The 15,818-nt window shown below is 36.8% G+C and overlaps 1 protein-coding gene across 16 annotated transcripts in view; it reads left to right on the plus strand.

Moving 5' to 3' along the window:
* Window positions 1-15,818, plus strand: part of RGS7 (regulator of G protein signaling 7) — a 335,498-nt gene that overhangs the window by 244,079 nt on the left and 75,601 nt on the right. For 13 of the 16 annotated variants that reach the window (XM_069484660.1, XM_069484661.1, XM_069484662.1 and 10 more), the window contains 2 exons: window positions 5,408-5,514; window positions 9,849-9,900. The exons of the other annotated variants lie outside the window; for them this stretch is intronic. In XM_069484660.1, coding sequence (XP_069340761.1) covers window positions 5,408-5,514; window positions 9,849-9,900 — 159 coding nt within the window. The remainder of the gene's footprint in view (window positions 1-5,407; window positions 5,515-9,848; window positions 9,901-15,818) is intronic. 16 annotated transcript variants of the gene reach the window in all.

Here is a 15,818-nt window from a genome sequence, read left to right on the forward strand (position 1 = left end):
TAGATTATTCTGTCATAGTCAGAACTCCATTTGTGGACTCCTCAACTCCCTACATGATTTTTTAAAATTGCACACATTAAGGTTTACTTTATGTGATGTAATACTCTGTGGGTTTTGACAAATACATAGTGTCATTTATCTACCTTTACATTCATACAGAATAGTTTCACTACCCCGAAACTTTCCTGTGATTCACCTTTTTAACTCTCTCCCCAACAGATCCCTGACAACCACTGATCTTTTCCATCTCTATGGTTTTTCCTTTTCTGGAAACTGTCATATAAATGGAATCATAGAGTATATAACCTTTTCAGACTGGTTTCTTTCAGTTAGCAAAATGCATTCATAATCTGCCCATGTCTTTGGGTGACTTGATACTTCACAACTTTTTATTGTTAAATAATATTTCATTATATGGAAGTATAATTTGCCCACCTATTAAAGGAAATCTTGGTCACTTCTAGTTTTGGGCACTATAAATAAAAAATACTATAGACATTCATAGGCATTTTTTTTTTGTGGTGTGGACTTAAGTTTTCCTATCATTTGGGTAAATACTTAGGATCAGATGGTGGCTGTTTTTACCTTTATGAGGAAATAGAAAACTGTTTTTTAAAGTGGCTGCACTATTTTTCATTCCCACCAGAAAAGAATGAAAGTTCCTAACACTTTGCAACCTACTCATCAATATGTACCGCTTTGCAACCTTCCCATCTATACGTATCATCGATTTTTTTTTTTTGGAATTTGATCATTCTAGGAGGTGTGCAGTGGTATCTAGTTACTTTTTTAATTTTTATTTTCTTAATGAGTCACATATTTGTCATCTGTATATCTTTTTTAGTGTATCTATACTAACTCCTACCTTTGAGAAAAAATAAGCTTACTTCAAAAACTTCTACATATTATAATAGTGCATTTTTACTTGGTTTTGTTGGAGAATAAAATGTTCTGCGTATGTGATTTTCTACATGACTAATTTTACCTTTTCAAATGTCAGTTCTAAAAATAAGTATAATATTTTGGAGGATTTCTAAAATGACCACTCCTGTGTCTTCTTAAACAAGTCCAACAAAATTCTTCCTTTGTGACTCAGAATCCTCATGAAGAATGCCTGTTATTTTACTACTAAGTAACTTTACTTTGTTTACTTTTTAACATTTCTATTTCCTTGATAACCATATCATCAGCAGTCATTTTCTTTTCTATTTAGACTTCTAAAATATTTCTCCCCATACTCTAATCATATTTATGTTGTGCATTGATAATGAAACAACCACATTTTTAATACATGCATGTAAAAGTAAGTACCATATGACAAGAATAAAAATATAAGATTTAGTGAGATGGTTTTTGATTATTATTTTTGAACTCAGAGACATTTTTTATCACTTATAAATTATCGGCTGTATTCAGAAGGAGATGAGGCTACTAGAAGTTGAGGCCCTGGATGAGGGAAATAATGACTTTGAGTTTTGAAATTATGTTGTAAATATAGCGCGCTTTCCACTGAAAAACTCAAACCTCTTTTATGATATGCTTTTTGTCCTGTTAACTTTTTGAAGTAGTTGTGGTCAAAAGGAAATTATGCTGTGTAGCATTCCTTTTGCTTTTAGAGAGTGATAGTAATTCTGTTGCTTCAAAGTTTGGGGTGAAATCATTCTCTGAATGCGTCAGACTTAACAGAGCTGCACTAGGCTGTTCACAGATTAACAGTTGTTTGGAGATGGATTTTTATTTTTCCATGTGCTCATGGTTTGAATATCCAAACAAAATATAAACCAGAATTTCTTGGTAGGTTTATTGTTGAACTTTGGCTGTGTGGGTGAAGCAAATAACACATGTACAAGAAGATTAAGTAGCGATTATTTTGTCGAGAAGTGCAACATAACTGAGCCATCTGGTACGCCATTATTGGGAGGGGGACCTTGATGGATTACTCATTAAACTCTTTCAACACTTTGTTCCAAGACTGTCAGTGATCTTCCAGACTCTATTAGATTAAGGTGATGCTGATTTAGGAGCAGTTGGGACCACAGGGAAGGGTTGCTCCATGTTTATCACTAACAATTAACAAGTCAACTTTGAGAACACTACCCCAAGCCCACTCTAAGATCTCTTACTGGCATTTATAATGTTAGTATCACTATTATCTTTTCTCACAACACAATAGCCGCAATAACCCCATCTCAAAAGCTTATAAAAATATTTGGAAAAGAGAATATGAACATCTATATTATCTTGGAAGAGCTGAACAAGCTATTCATCATCACAATAATTAGTTTGGTACTTTTCCATGCAGTGCTGTTTTTCATGTTCTTCATGTCATTTATTCATAAATTTACTTGTTCATCAAATATTGGTTCAATAGCTATTTTTGCTATTGACAAGCGAAGGGCCAAGCTTATAGTCTTAAATGAAGCAGCAAATTCACTCCAACTTTCTGATTTTTCATCTAAGCATTTATTCTGCCCTTGAGCCATGTTTTCAGGAGGTCCCATAATGAGCACCTAATGTCAACTATAATTTCAGTCTCTCTAGGTTACTATTTGAAAAAAGTCCTTGAAATCATTTCATGAGCAGTCAGTCCTCTTAAATAGTAAGTCAAAAGATTTTATTAGACCTCAACCTATGAGGTTTTATCTATATCCCCATCAATATATCTCTACTGAATTCATGGCATGATGCAAACTCATCAAAATGAATTGTCCTTAATCATAAAAGGATAGAACATGAGTATCACTTGGAGGAGGTGTAACATGAGAATGCATATCGTCAAATCAAACAAAAATAGAGTTTTGTACCTTAGAAAAAGAGAGGTGGAGGATACTAGCTAATTCACTCTCTGTCATTCTCATCAGTATGCATTTAAAAGGCCTAATTATGGTGGTGCTACAGAAAGAAGAACCTGCAAACATGCACCATGCCCTCCAGAGGTGTATAAGCTGTAAGAGAGTTAGTAGCTAACAAGATGCAGGGAGGGAACAAAGGGCATTCTTGTTCTCATTCCCTTCTGATTGTCTTTTTTGCTGTCTCTCTATATTTACTTTCACTACACTTTTCTAATCCTCATCAACACTTTAGTGCCCATCTGCTTTTGGTTGTTTCTTGGTTTGATTTGAATCATACTCTTTCCTACGATTAGAGCTCAGAAGCTATTTACTATCTATTTCTGGGCATCTCAGATTCCCCTTCTTGTTTCTATACTTTGAAAACTTCCCCATATACTATAACTTAATTTCTCTTCTTGGAAAGTGTGCTAATGCTATTTTGCCAGGCCAATGACTGCTGACACTAAAATAAATAAAGATGGCTATAAGAAGAGAGGTGGTTCACCTGACTTTGAAATCCTGCAACTAATGTTGTGTGTTTCTCTGCCTGATGCTCCCTGGCTGGGGTGGACTGCCCAGGGATTCAGGATTTGACCAAGGTGTAAACACCTGCTCATTACTATGGACCAGCTATCCTTACAGATCCCTTTATCATCTCAATTTTACAGACAATCCAAAAAAAAAAAGGATAGAAGTGTATATTTAGGACTGTCAACTTCCCTCTCTCAGCCTAGTTTTTTTGTACATATTTATAGGGTACAGAGTAATATTTTGATACATGTACACAGTAAGTAATGATCAAATCAGGGATTAGCATATCTATCACTTTAACCGTTTATCATCTCTTTGTCTTGGGAACATTCACTCAGCCTACTGGAAGGCAAATTTGTGGAAGTGGATTCTCTGAAAGTACGTTGGAGAAAAGTAAAAATCACTCAGTGTGTAAATAATGAAGCGCAGTAGCTACCATATCCTGAGCATATACCAGGCAGGAGGCACTGCTCCAACTTCATTTCCAGTTTATTCTTATGTCATTTTCACACCAACCCTGCACAGTGAGTTTATTGCCTTTATCAACAGTTGGGGGAGGCACTGAGAACATAAGTAACAAAAGACGGTGGATGTCTCCAAACTTCTCGTTCTTCTCACAATTACGCCCCAACTCCAGAGTTTTAATAATAACAGTCTTGCAGGGACGTGGCAGAGGAGGATTAGCGGTCGTTCTTTATTACAGAAGTAGAAGTTACCAATTAAAATGCTTGCGAGATGCTAGATAACAATTCCAAGGGGCAACATAATACCACATGATAAAAATTTAGCAGCAAATTTATGATTTATGTGGGTGTGGGGGGCTGGGAGGGAGGGGAGTCTTACACTCAGCTGTGCCTAGCCAGCTGCTTAGCGACTCAGTTCTCGCTGAGGTGTAAAAATTCCCCGTGACTGATGGCTGGAGATACAGATAGATCCACATAGTCCTGGAATTGCTATCAGAATCTAAAAGAGCTATTTTAGCTATATAGAAATAAATCTATAAAAGAAATGTATATAAAGATACACAAACAGATAAATAAATCTAAACTTTTTTTTACATTTTCTATATACAGTTGGCCCTCCCTGTCTGTAGGTTCCATGTCCACAGATCCAACCAACCATGGATTGAAAATCCAAGGATATGCCAGGTGGACTAGGGGACTTAACCATCTGCAGATTTTGGTATCCAAGGAGGTCCTGGAACCGATCCCCCCGGGGACACCGAGAGATGACCATACATATAATTTTATGTTGGACTAGAAAACTATTTTGCATAGTTCCATACTTTCTAGACTTCAAGTTAGAAAACTTTATGTCATCCCTGCACAAATGCTGTAATAACCCTCTTGACCAAATTTTATTAACCCTCTGTTGGAAGAAAGTGTTGGCTGCTATAGAAGGAGTATGAGTATTACAGCCTAATATTCTGACTGTAATATTTTGATTATCAAATAAACCTTTTCCTAGTCCATATCTAAGACTCCGTAATGAACAGTCAAAGCTAGAACAGTCCAGATGATCACAAGACTGTAGACTCAATGGCGCAGCACGAATGGTCCTTGATGCCTTAAGATTCCGTGTTAGCATCACATAATCATGGACCATATCATTAGAAAAATTGCTGATAGCACTAGATGTCCATGACATGGAGAAAGGGGTGTAAGTGAAGATTTTTGAAAATTTAAAGTGCTATATGCATGCCAAGTGGAGTTTGTGGGAGAATATTAACACAGAGTGAACACATATCCCATCTATGAGATGAGTGCCCCAGATCCTGAAGATTCAGAAAAGCCTTCCAGTTTCAATGTTCCATAACTTTATCTTCCCATGGGCAGGTTGTCCTGGGATCAGTCTGATCACTGCAGTCACTACCAGGAACCAGACCCGTATTAGTACCTTTTTTGAAAGAGCTGAAAAAAGGAGAATAAATACAAAGCCAGGTTTTCAGAATGCGGAGAATGTGCCCTCCAAAGGAAGCACACAAAATGTTCTATAAATCAATAAACAGAAAACGTTTTCATATGTTCTTTGTTTCCATGACGCAGTGGAGGCGCTCCATTTGGGAACGTTGATGGCGGCCCATGGCTACTTCTTTCCCATCTCAGATCACGTCCTCACACTCAAGGATGACGGCACCTTTTACCGGTTTCAAGTAAGTTTCATGGAAATGTTCTTTAACAGTAAACTAGAAGCATTGTGTTTGGTTGTTAGTTTTTTCATTTGACAGAACTTTTGAAAACTAAAACTCATTTTACTTTGACTTAGACTAGTTAGAAACTAATTAATGTTAAACTTAAGTCATAAAAAGCAATAAACACTGACTGAGATGGAATGTGCTCAGTTAAGCCTATCTTTGAAAGCTGACCTGTGTGATGATTGAAGTTCTGTTTTATATAAAGAGCTTAAGGGGAATTGAGAAAGTGACTTCATGGAACTTAGGAAGATTGGAAAGTCGTCATTATCTGTAAGTTGCATTTAGCTGCTAGGAAGGAAGTTGAGAGATATAATTAAATTTATTATACTCTGGCCCTTGCCTGTGATCCAAAACCATCTTCAGTCCAGGTAAACTCTTGTGAGCATGCTTAAAGCTGCAAGGTAGAATGTAGCTAATTATACCAACCATCTACATGTCAGTATCTGAGGCCCTTCCACAGGTCTGTGAAGACTGGCATGATGGCATGTTGTGTGTGTACAGTCATCTTAGAGAGGATACCTTAGATAACTTGCAAACTGATGAGTCATTGTAGGTCATTTTCAAATGACACAGACACTATTCCTCTTTCAAGCAATGATTGTGGACTCTAATTTCATTCACTGTGCATAGAGTTGACACTTGAGTTCACAATGATTTACTTGAAGTGTATTCTACATTTCATTAGACATTGTGGCTCATTAATAACTGCATGGTAGATTCTAGCCTGTGAATATAATGCCAGGTTTCAGATTCTAGCTAATTTCCTGTAGGTATTTTCTGGAGGGTTCTCCCCATTAGTCCAACTTTCAGACATTGGAGCATTCTTCTCATTTGTTCTGAGTATTATTAAATGCTTTATGTATAAATAAATGATGTAGTAGTAATTTGGGTGCCTAAAATTTATTTGGAACAACTGAGAACAAAGAGGAAATATACCTTAAAAAATCATTTTAATCCTTTGCTTTAAAAAAATCATTTCAGAGATCATTATCTTCCTCAATCAGTTTTCCTGCCCCATCCTAGGGACCACTTCTCCCAGAGCAAATAATCATAGGACATTTTTGCACTGCATAGCTAGAAATAAAGCTATCTCCTGAAACTGTGATACTGACCTAAGTATTCAAGCCATTTAGTTAAATTACTTAATTTAAAAAGGTTTGAAAAATAATGGAGCTTTATTCTTTATACAGCTACACTTAAAGTAATGGTAGATTAAAACAGCTCATCATTAAGTTGGAGTAACTTGTGATCCCAATGGTAAAGTTTTAAAAAAATAGGAATTATTGGTGATTAGCAAATAAATTGTTTATATGCAACTAACATGTCTTGATTTTTAAAGGAGACTCAGACTGAAATGAGTAGGCCGAAAAGGTTTAAATGTCTTCATCTGCTCATGGGTCAAAAATGGTATGAAGGAAGGGACCACCGTACATTCAGGAGAAAAGGAGAAACTGTTTTTTAAAGAACTTTAAAAAGCAAGGGAATGGGTACAAATGATGTATGAATTGCATAACTCTAAGTATAGGCAGAGTTCTATAGGCAAAACTCTAAGTATTGTCAAGTTCAATGTGCTAAAATAGATAGATATAAAACAAACATTATGTATACATATCACACTAAAATTACATTAATTAATGTCAAATATTAAATGTTATGTATTTTAACAACCCTTCCATATTTGAAATAGTATATAAATATAACATTTATAAATCTAATAATCATAGAATCCTAAAATCAAGATTAAAAAAGAAATAACAGAAAAGTCAGGCTTCACTGAATTCCTACCATAATGTCTACCAAGGCATTAATCAGTCTCTATTTGAACAGCTTTATTAATAGAAAACACATTATCGTTCAAGGTGTTCCCTTCCATTTTTATGTTAGTTCCAAGTGGCAGGAAGTTCTTTATTACATTGAACTGAAATTCAACTCATTGAAAGATTTTAAAAACCATAAATAAATAAAATAGAAAAGTTGGGATGCCAGGTGTATAATTCCTCCAGGGAATGGCTGAGAGTCTAACCATCATTAGGAATCTAAGGAAGCTTCAGAGCACGAATTTGAGACCGACAGAGCTCTTAACTTAATTTCACTGGCATGACACAGTGTGTACATTTGTCTCAAATTTTTGGTACATGTTTCAATCATGTTATTTTTTGTATTTACCATAAACTCACAATTGCCTAATCCTCCCCTCTTAGCTAATTGAAATTGAGGTGTGACATCATTCTATAGGGTCTCTTTTGTGACTTTTGACACATTAGCATGTGTGCCAGAGGTTACTGAGCAGCGGCTGGACTTCGGGTGGGTTTCATCCTAGCTAAGGAAACCAACCCGGAAAAACAGAGAAACTCGTGCATTAAAATGTCCTAAAGTCTAGTAGCACTATAAAAACAGGTATTTAAATGCCAATGAACTCTAAGGGTTTGTTATTCTCATATTATCTTTTACTATAAATCAAAACATTTTTCCTAGGAAAACAAAACTTACAATATTAGTGAGGAATGTTGGTTTTATGGCATTTCCGCATATTTGCACGGGGTAAAATGGCTTCATTCTTTATTTTTAGAGTCATGACATTCTCACTAAAGTAAATGATAGAGAATCAAGAAAAATTATCAGAATTCGGCTGAGAACATTTCTTATGGTTTTGAGGAAAAAAAGTGTATGTCTGACGAGTCTGACTAGATATTTTAAAATCAAGTAAATAGATGTGCACAAACGCACACACATACACACACACCCCCAAAATAAAGAAGCACCTCAAAGGGAGTAGTGTCCTCTATGAAAAGCATCTGAAAAACTAGCACCCCACATGAAAGCAAGGTCTTAACTATTTTGTATTCATATGGTACCCTGAGAATCTGGATCCAATTTTATTTCCAAGAAATCAAGTCCTCATAGCTTCATCTCCTATGAAGTCAAGTGATGAGGTAATGAGGGTAATGGGTAATTGGGGTAATGAGGGTGACTCATAAAGTCTTGATGTCCCCCTTTATCTAGTGGTTCAATCTTCCCTCCCTCTCCCCCTCCCCCTCTCCCTCCTCCTCCTCCTCCTCCTCCTTCTTCTTCTTCTTCTTCTTCCTTTCCTGCTATGATTTTATTCACATGTGCACAAAACCACTACTAGCAGTCTTCTTTGTTATACTGTTGTAATTCCCAACAGAGAGTGGAGGGTGCGTCAACATCCCCCCAGGGGTCTCAGACAGTTTAGAAAGATTCTCCCGCAAAGATTCAAACAGTTCTCCTCGACTACCCATTTTCCCTTCTTGAGAGCCACTCTCCTAGAAGGTAAAAACATCAGATAATCAGAGATTATCCCAAAAACGCTTGCTGCCCATGGCTAGTTAATATAATTAATTAATAAATATAGTTAAGCCCACGACACTGAGGCACCGATATCTGCAGCCGCTGTTCCACCGAATCTTGGAGGCAGCGTCATTCCAGGGAATAGTGGTTGCCAAGTAGAGAGGTGGCCATTGCATTTCTGCAAGACCAGGAGTTGAGCACGTCCACCTAGCAGAACTAGAGAAATCTTTTTAGAAAATATAAAATGTTGATGATAATAACAGGATTTTTTTTTTTCTTGCTCAGACATTTTCTTTGTAGTTTAGTCCATCAGTTTCTAGAATTTGACAGATTCAGAATTTGGCCTATTGTTGATCACATCTATCAATTGAGATATTATTAGTTTCAAAAAATGATCTCTCGTTTGTGTAGTTTAAAATGTTAGAGCAGTTAGTATCTTTAGGAAGACATATTTTTAAACATGAGGGTAACAAGTTGTTTTAACCTACTTGGATAATGTTGAGAACTGCATTATATAATTAATGTAGCCAGACAAGTGATTGACAGATCTCAGAGAAAGATGTTGGTTGAGGTTTTTGGATCTACCAAAGGCAGTGTTGAGATACATAATGCATAGAAAACAATTTGTTCTATTTAGGTATATTGAGTCTTGCTGAATATAATACTCTTTCAGTCATCTCTGTGGATGAACTTTCCTTTTTGTTTGAATAATGCAAAACTTTCATGTCAGCTGGTGTAAAATTGCAGCAAATGTATGAAATTTTAGACACCTGCTTGCTGGTGCTTCACCTATGGGAGGCTGAGTGATTGATCAGCATGGTAAATGTACAGTGTCTCTCTGAGAACTTGTTCTGGATTCCAAAACCTATATCATTGGCAAACTGTTCTAGATACTTGCTGAAGATAAACACAGCTCACACCCCAAAAACTCCTCTAATTTTTCAATTTGTCTAACCTGGGTTCCACTTCTTTTCATTCCACAGACACCCTATTTTTGGCCATCAAACTGTTGGGAGCCGGAAAACACAGATTATGGTTAGTGTTGTTTCTCACCATTTTATTATTGACAACCAGTATGTTTGGATGAATGTGTACTTGCATTTTACTGTTTTTATCATTGAGAAAAAGGAAACCATAGTTCTCAGTATGGGACCAACATTTCTAACATCGAATTTATAAATGGCCTGTCTGGAAAGTCACCAAACCTGGTGGCAACTTTCTCTGTGGTATAGTGTCATCTGCAACTATTAAAGAAAAACTTCTGAGTAGGATATAGAGCTACAAACAAGCTTAAAGGGGTTACTAGTTTTTTCATAGCACTCTGGTCTACTAGAAAGAATAGCAAAGGGGCCCAGAGAATCAGAGTTCTAGTTCAACTCTCCCACTTAGCTGTGTGATTTTTGTAAGTCCCTTGACTTCCCAAGGTTCCACCTTTCTCACTGTCCTATGCAGCATCCTGTGATTTTTATAAGCAGAGAATTATGTTAAAATAGAGAGGCCAATTGCAAGCAAAATAAAAGGTACGAGAGGAACTTTAGTACTAATCAATCAAGTTCTGTGAACTTAGAAGAAACTCTGTTCAACAGCCATGATTTCAGTTAAGCTCAAGGAGAAAATCAGCCCCTAGTAAGTACTCATCTTCTCACATCTTCCTGAAGGCTACAGTTTGCAAAGACAAGGTTGCATGATTTTTAAATGTCATTTCTACAAATATTTATTGAGAATTTTTTCCTATGCAGAGGCTGTAGTAGATGCTGTGGTAACAAAGGTGACTGTCTTCATTTACACTGTTGGGTAGCACATAGGCTGTGTAGGAAAGCAGAATTACACAGAAGGGGTCACTGTAGAGTAGTGAATGTAAGAGCAGTGCATGCAAAATTTTATGGAAGTTTAAAAGAATGAGAGATTGACTTTACTGGGGGAAGGGAGGTTCCAGAATGATTTCACAAAAGAACTGGTAGCATTTGAGCTGAATTTTAAAGGAGGAAGGGATTCAGGTGAGAAGGCATGGCAAGCATTTGAGGTAGAAGAGCTAGCATAATAGACAAAGGCAGTGAGAAGCTCACAGCAACTTGTCTTTCTTTGGTATTGCCCCTGGAGAGACCTCTTTGTAAAATATATATATATATATATATATATATATATATATATATATGAAAATTGATAGAAAACCAGTGGAGCTACACTTCACATTTGTCATTTCAAGAACTTGAGTTTAGTAGTTCATCCAAGAGTGGTCAAGTGCTATTCAAAATATTCAAACTACACTAGCTTTCTTTGGTTTCCATTTGCATGGAATATTGTTTTCAACCCCTTCACCTTGAGCCTGAATAAGTTCTTGTGGGTTAGATGTGTTTCCTGGAGACGGCAGATAACTTGGCTTGTATTTTTTTTAATCCATTTAGCCAGCCTATGTCTCTTTAGTGGGCACTTCAAATTAAAAAGCTTCTGCACAGCTAAGGAAATAATCATTAGAGTGAATAGGCAGCCTACAGAATGGGAGAAAATATTTGTATGCTATACATCCAATAAAGGGCTGATAACTGGAATCTATAAAGAACTCAGGCAAATCGGTAAGAAAAAAATCAAACAACCCCCATTAAAAAGTGGGCAAAGGACATGAACAGAAACTTTTCAAAAGAAGATAGACTAAGGGCCAAGAAACATATGAAAAAATGCTCAATATCTCTAATCATCAGGGAAATGCAAATCAAAACCACAATGAGATATCACTTAACTCCAGTGAGAATGGCCTTTATCAAAAAGCCCCCAAAACAACAAATGTTGGTGTGGATGCAGAGAAATAGGAACATTCATACACTGCTGGAGGGACTGCAAACTAGTATGTTTGTGGAAAGTAATATGGAGATACTTCAAAGAGCTACAAGTAGACCTACCATTTGATCCAGCAATCCCACTACTGGGTATTTACCCAAAGGAAAAAAAGACATTTTATAAAAAAGACATCTGCACTCGAATATTTATAGCAGCACAATTCACAATTGCAAAGATGTGGAAACAACTTGAGTGCCCATAAATACATGAGTTGGTTAATAAAATGTGGTATATGTATTAATATACCATGGAGTACTACTCAACCATAAAAAATGGTGAACTAATACCTCTTGTATTATCCTGGATGGAACTGGAGACCATTCTTCTAAGTGAAGTATCACAAGACCGGAAAAACAAACACCACATGTACTCACCATTAAATTGGTACTAATCGACCAACACTCATGTGCACATATGAAAGTAACATTCACTGGGGATCAGGCAGGTTGGAGGGGGAAGGGGATGGGTAAATTCATACCTAATGGGTGCAGTGCACACTCTCTGGGGGATGGGCATGCTTGTAGCTTTGACACGGGAGGTGCAAAGGCAATTTATGTGACCAAAGCATTTGTAGCCCCATAATATTCTGATATAATTTTTAAAATATTCAAACTAACACAACTCATGAAAAAAAATCCAAAATCCAGGATATGGAAAAATTAGAGACTAAATTACTTCCTTCCAGGAGTGAGAATGGCAATTTTTTTTCATACCAAAGGCACACATTCCTCAAAACTGGGGTCCTTAGACAAAGAAATTATTTAAAAAACAGTTGCTGATTTATAGACCTGAGTTAGGGAACTTTATGGTGCATTTTGTCCAGCCAGGATGATGACTGAGGACTGTCTCACTAAGGATTATACCATTCTAGTGGAGGATCCACTTCAACAGCTGAGAGAGAACACTTAGAGAAGACCTAGGTGTTGGAGGGAAGCAGAATTGACCCCAAATACTGTCGCAACCACATACCAACTGTTGTGCCTTTAGGTGAGGCATGTAACATCGCTGAGTCTTGCTTTGCTCACTTTTCAAACAGAAATAATAATAATTGGCTTTCTAAAGTTGTTGAAATAATTCAAATGAATATGCCTAAGGGAACTAGTATTGCTCCTCTCACATGCTTGATACATTGAAATCATTGTTTTGTGCTCACCATCATTATTGCCTGACAGATACACTGCCACTTCTTGGTGAAGAGTGAATTCCCAGTCTCAGTGTTACTGTCTATACATCTTGTGTGTCTTTCAGAAATGTGGTAGAGTGTTCATAATTAAAAGTCATGTTTTATCATTTTATAGTAGATTGATGTTTCAATGGTGAGCCTGAGGAAATGTCATGGCCTACACACCAAATCACTTACAAAACATCCTTCAAAGTGAGTCATCCCAAAATGATGACTGTTACTCAGTTTAATGTTATCTCCCATTGGTGTCTACTTCAGAGGGAGCAATCTTCTAAACTTTCTCCCCAAACTTGGAATACCTATTTGTTACCTAACTGTAGACTTATTCTTTAATTATTATGTTTGTTTGTTTTTTCTACTGAGGAAACATATTCTTGTTTGTCTAGCTTGCTTGAGTCATATACAAGTGAAGAAAAAAATAATTATTCAATAAGAGGTTATAGGAAAAAAAATGAGAGGAAGGGAATCGACAATGATCTCAGACATGGTACCACTCCTGCAGGCAATGATGCTTCATCTTCTGTAATTTTTCTGTTTAGGTGCAAATAAATTATAGCAGCCATATGAATCCTCTAACTTTGAATTTCCTGCTGCCTTTTGTTTAAAGCATATTGTTATAGAACCCAGCCTCTTGCTTTTAAAGAGGATATTAATGGTGTGATGTAGTTAGAGTGTGAGGCCCAAAGCCTGGTGTCTACTTAGGCTGTGTTTTCTAAGACATCTTGAGGGCAGAGGGAGTTTATTGCAGGTTTAAGCAGGTTTAAAGAACAGTTTCTCTCACTCTCTTAGCATCCTGACTTCTGTGGCCATCACCAGTTTGAACTTATCAGGTAGGTTCTGCAGAACATAAACCTCTATAAATCAGTTGATATGGAAAAACACTGTTCCGCGGTTACCTTGGACATGTAGGAAAATGGAATGTGTTGATTCTGTCCAATGACTAAGACAAGCCAATATGGACTCCAAGGTCTACATCTTTATGAACTTCGTTCTTTGAAAGTCAGGTGGGATGAGATTTCTGATATTTGTCATGCAAGTACAAAAAGCATTAGGCCAGTTAAAATAGAGTCAGGCATAGTCTTCCCAGGTGTGTCTGCATCATTAAAAGTGATCCAGCACTAATGGTTTGCATGGAGGCTGGAGGCCAACACACATGGGAGCTCAAGAGAACTTTGGGGAGATGTAGCAAACTGAAACAGAAGCCAGGGACAGGCTTTTTACTGGTGTCTCGGGGCACACTGGAGACCTAGTATTGCAATAGTGCAATAGTGCAATACTCCAGTATTGCACACTGGAGACCCTAGAAATGAGTATACATTGACCAAAGTCTTTACACTGGCTCCTTTTGAGAGTTGACTCTTCAATATCCAAATAGGATTTTAATCTCAAGAAATTGAAATGTCCAGTAAAGACAGAAGCTTCCCCTGTACTTGTGTGACTCACCTCACTCATCACACCCAAATCTTAGCCTTGTCTGTCTTTCCAATCTTGGGTTCAATGATTTGCCCTCTGACCTCAATCTTCCGAGGGATCTAAGAATTGTTGGATTTTACATTGCTCAGCTTTTCTACTTGTGAGGATGGATGGGAGTGATGACTTCCAAGCCCCTTACATGCCAGAGAAGACACCAGACAACAGATTTTTACAAGGGAAAGAAGGATAAGCAAAGAATGACTAAGCATGTTGTTTTTATTTGTTTTGCTTCTGCTTTTTTTTTTTTTTCCTTAAGTATTTCATCATAGAATAGTTTCTGAGTCAACGTCTGAGAGTCATAGCATACTTAAAGTTGGTGGTTTCTTCTCCATGTGTTTTCCCTTCTCACTAAGCTTTGGAAAGTGTCTGAAATCCAACCATTAGTGTCATGGAAAAGGTCTCTTTTGAGGTTGTTATATTCCCCATGGTTTCCCTGTAGCTTTGGAGCTGCCATGGATCAGAAATGGAGAGAAATCTGGCACTCTCAATTGTCAGGTGTGATAAAAGCACAAGAAATAAAATAAGAGTGTGTTTAACCAAGCAAAATCCTAATAAGACTTGCATGTTTTTAAACTTCATATATGTTCTACCATCAACCTGTAAAGAAGAGAATTAGCACATTAATGTTGCAACAGTTTTCCCCAAAGCTATCATGATCAATGGGTGTTTCTAAATCAGTGTGTTCTGGAACAAGATCAGAGGTAGACCCAGGAAGAAAAATAAAACATTGCATCTTACCAGGAATATCTCATCATCATTCGAAATTACAGATGCTCTGGGAAAATTGAAATTTGAAAGCACAAAATAAAAAAACATTAAAAATCTACACTGATTCAGCCAGACTGTCGTAGTATAATCTCCTAATATGTGAAAATGATGGACTCCCATACAGCTCTTATAATAAAAAGGGAAAGCTGCTTGGACAATAGATTCCCATCCATGCTATAATTTAGAGCTGAGTTTCAAAGCCTTCTGATTATGACACATTTAGATAAGATAAAGAATTCCGTGGTTCTGTTATCTTCCTCTAAGTAAGTTTTAGGTAGAAAAAGAAATAACTTAATGATAACAATAAAGTGGCATTATATAGGCAAAATTGTGGAATAAGGTTGGAAGTATATAAGGAAAACAGATATACCTGCTTCAGAAAAGGGAAGATGGATAACTCACATTTGGACTGTAATGTATACATGTTGTTTACTGGTGAAATTATTGGAAGCTTATCGCCTGGGAATGCTGTTGACACAAACATGCTTCCTTATGCTCTCTGGCATTGGCCAGTTTCATAACAAACTAAATTGATGAGGATGACCAAAAATAAAGATTAATTTTCAAAAACATCCTCCTGGAAAATTCCTGGAATCCCAGTTATCCACAGACCTGTGCCTTTACAACTTTGCAGCATTTCTGAGTGTCACGTGACAGTCAGACTTCATAGGAAAGTGAATTAGAGGCCTCGGGA

The sequence above is a fragment of the Eulemur rufifrons genome, chromosome 11 (genome assembly GCF_041146395.1).
Source record: "Eulemur rufifrons isolate Redbay chromosome 11, OSU_ERuf_1, whole genome shotgun sequence".
Taxonomy (NCBI): domain Eukaryota; kingdom Metazoa; phylum Chordata; class Mammalia; order Primates; family Lemuridae; genus Eulemur; species Eulemur rufifrons.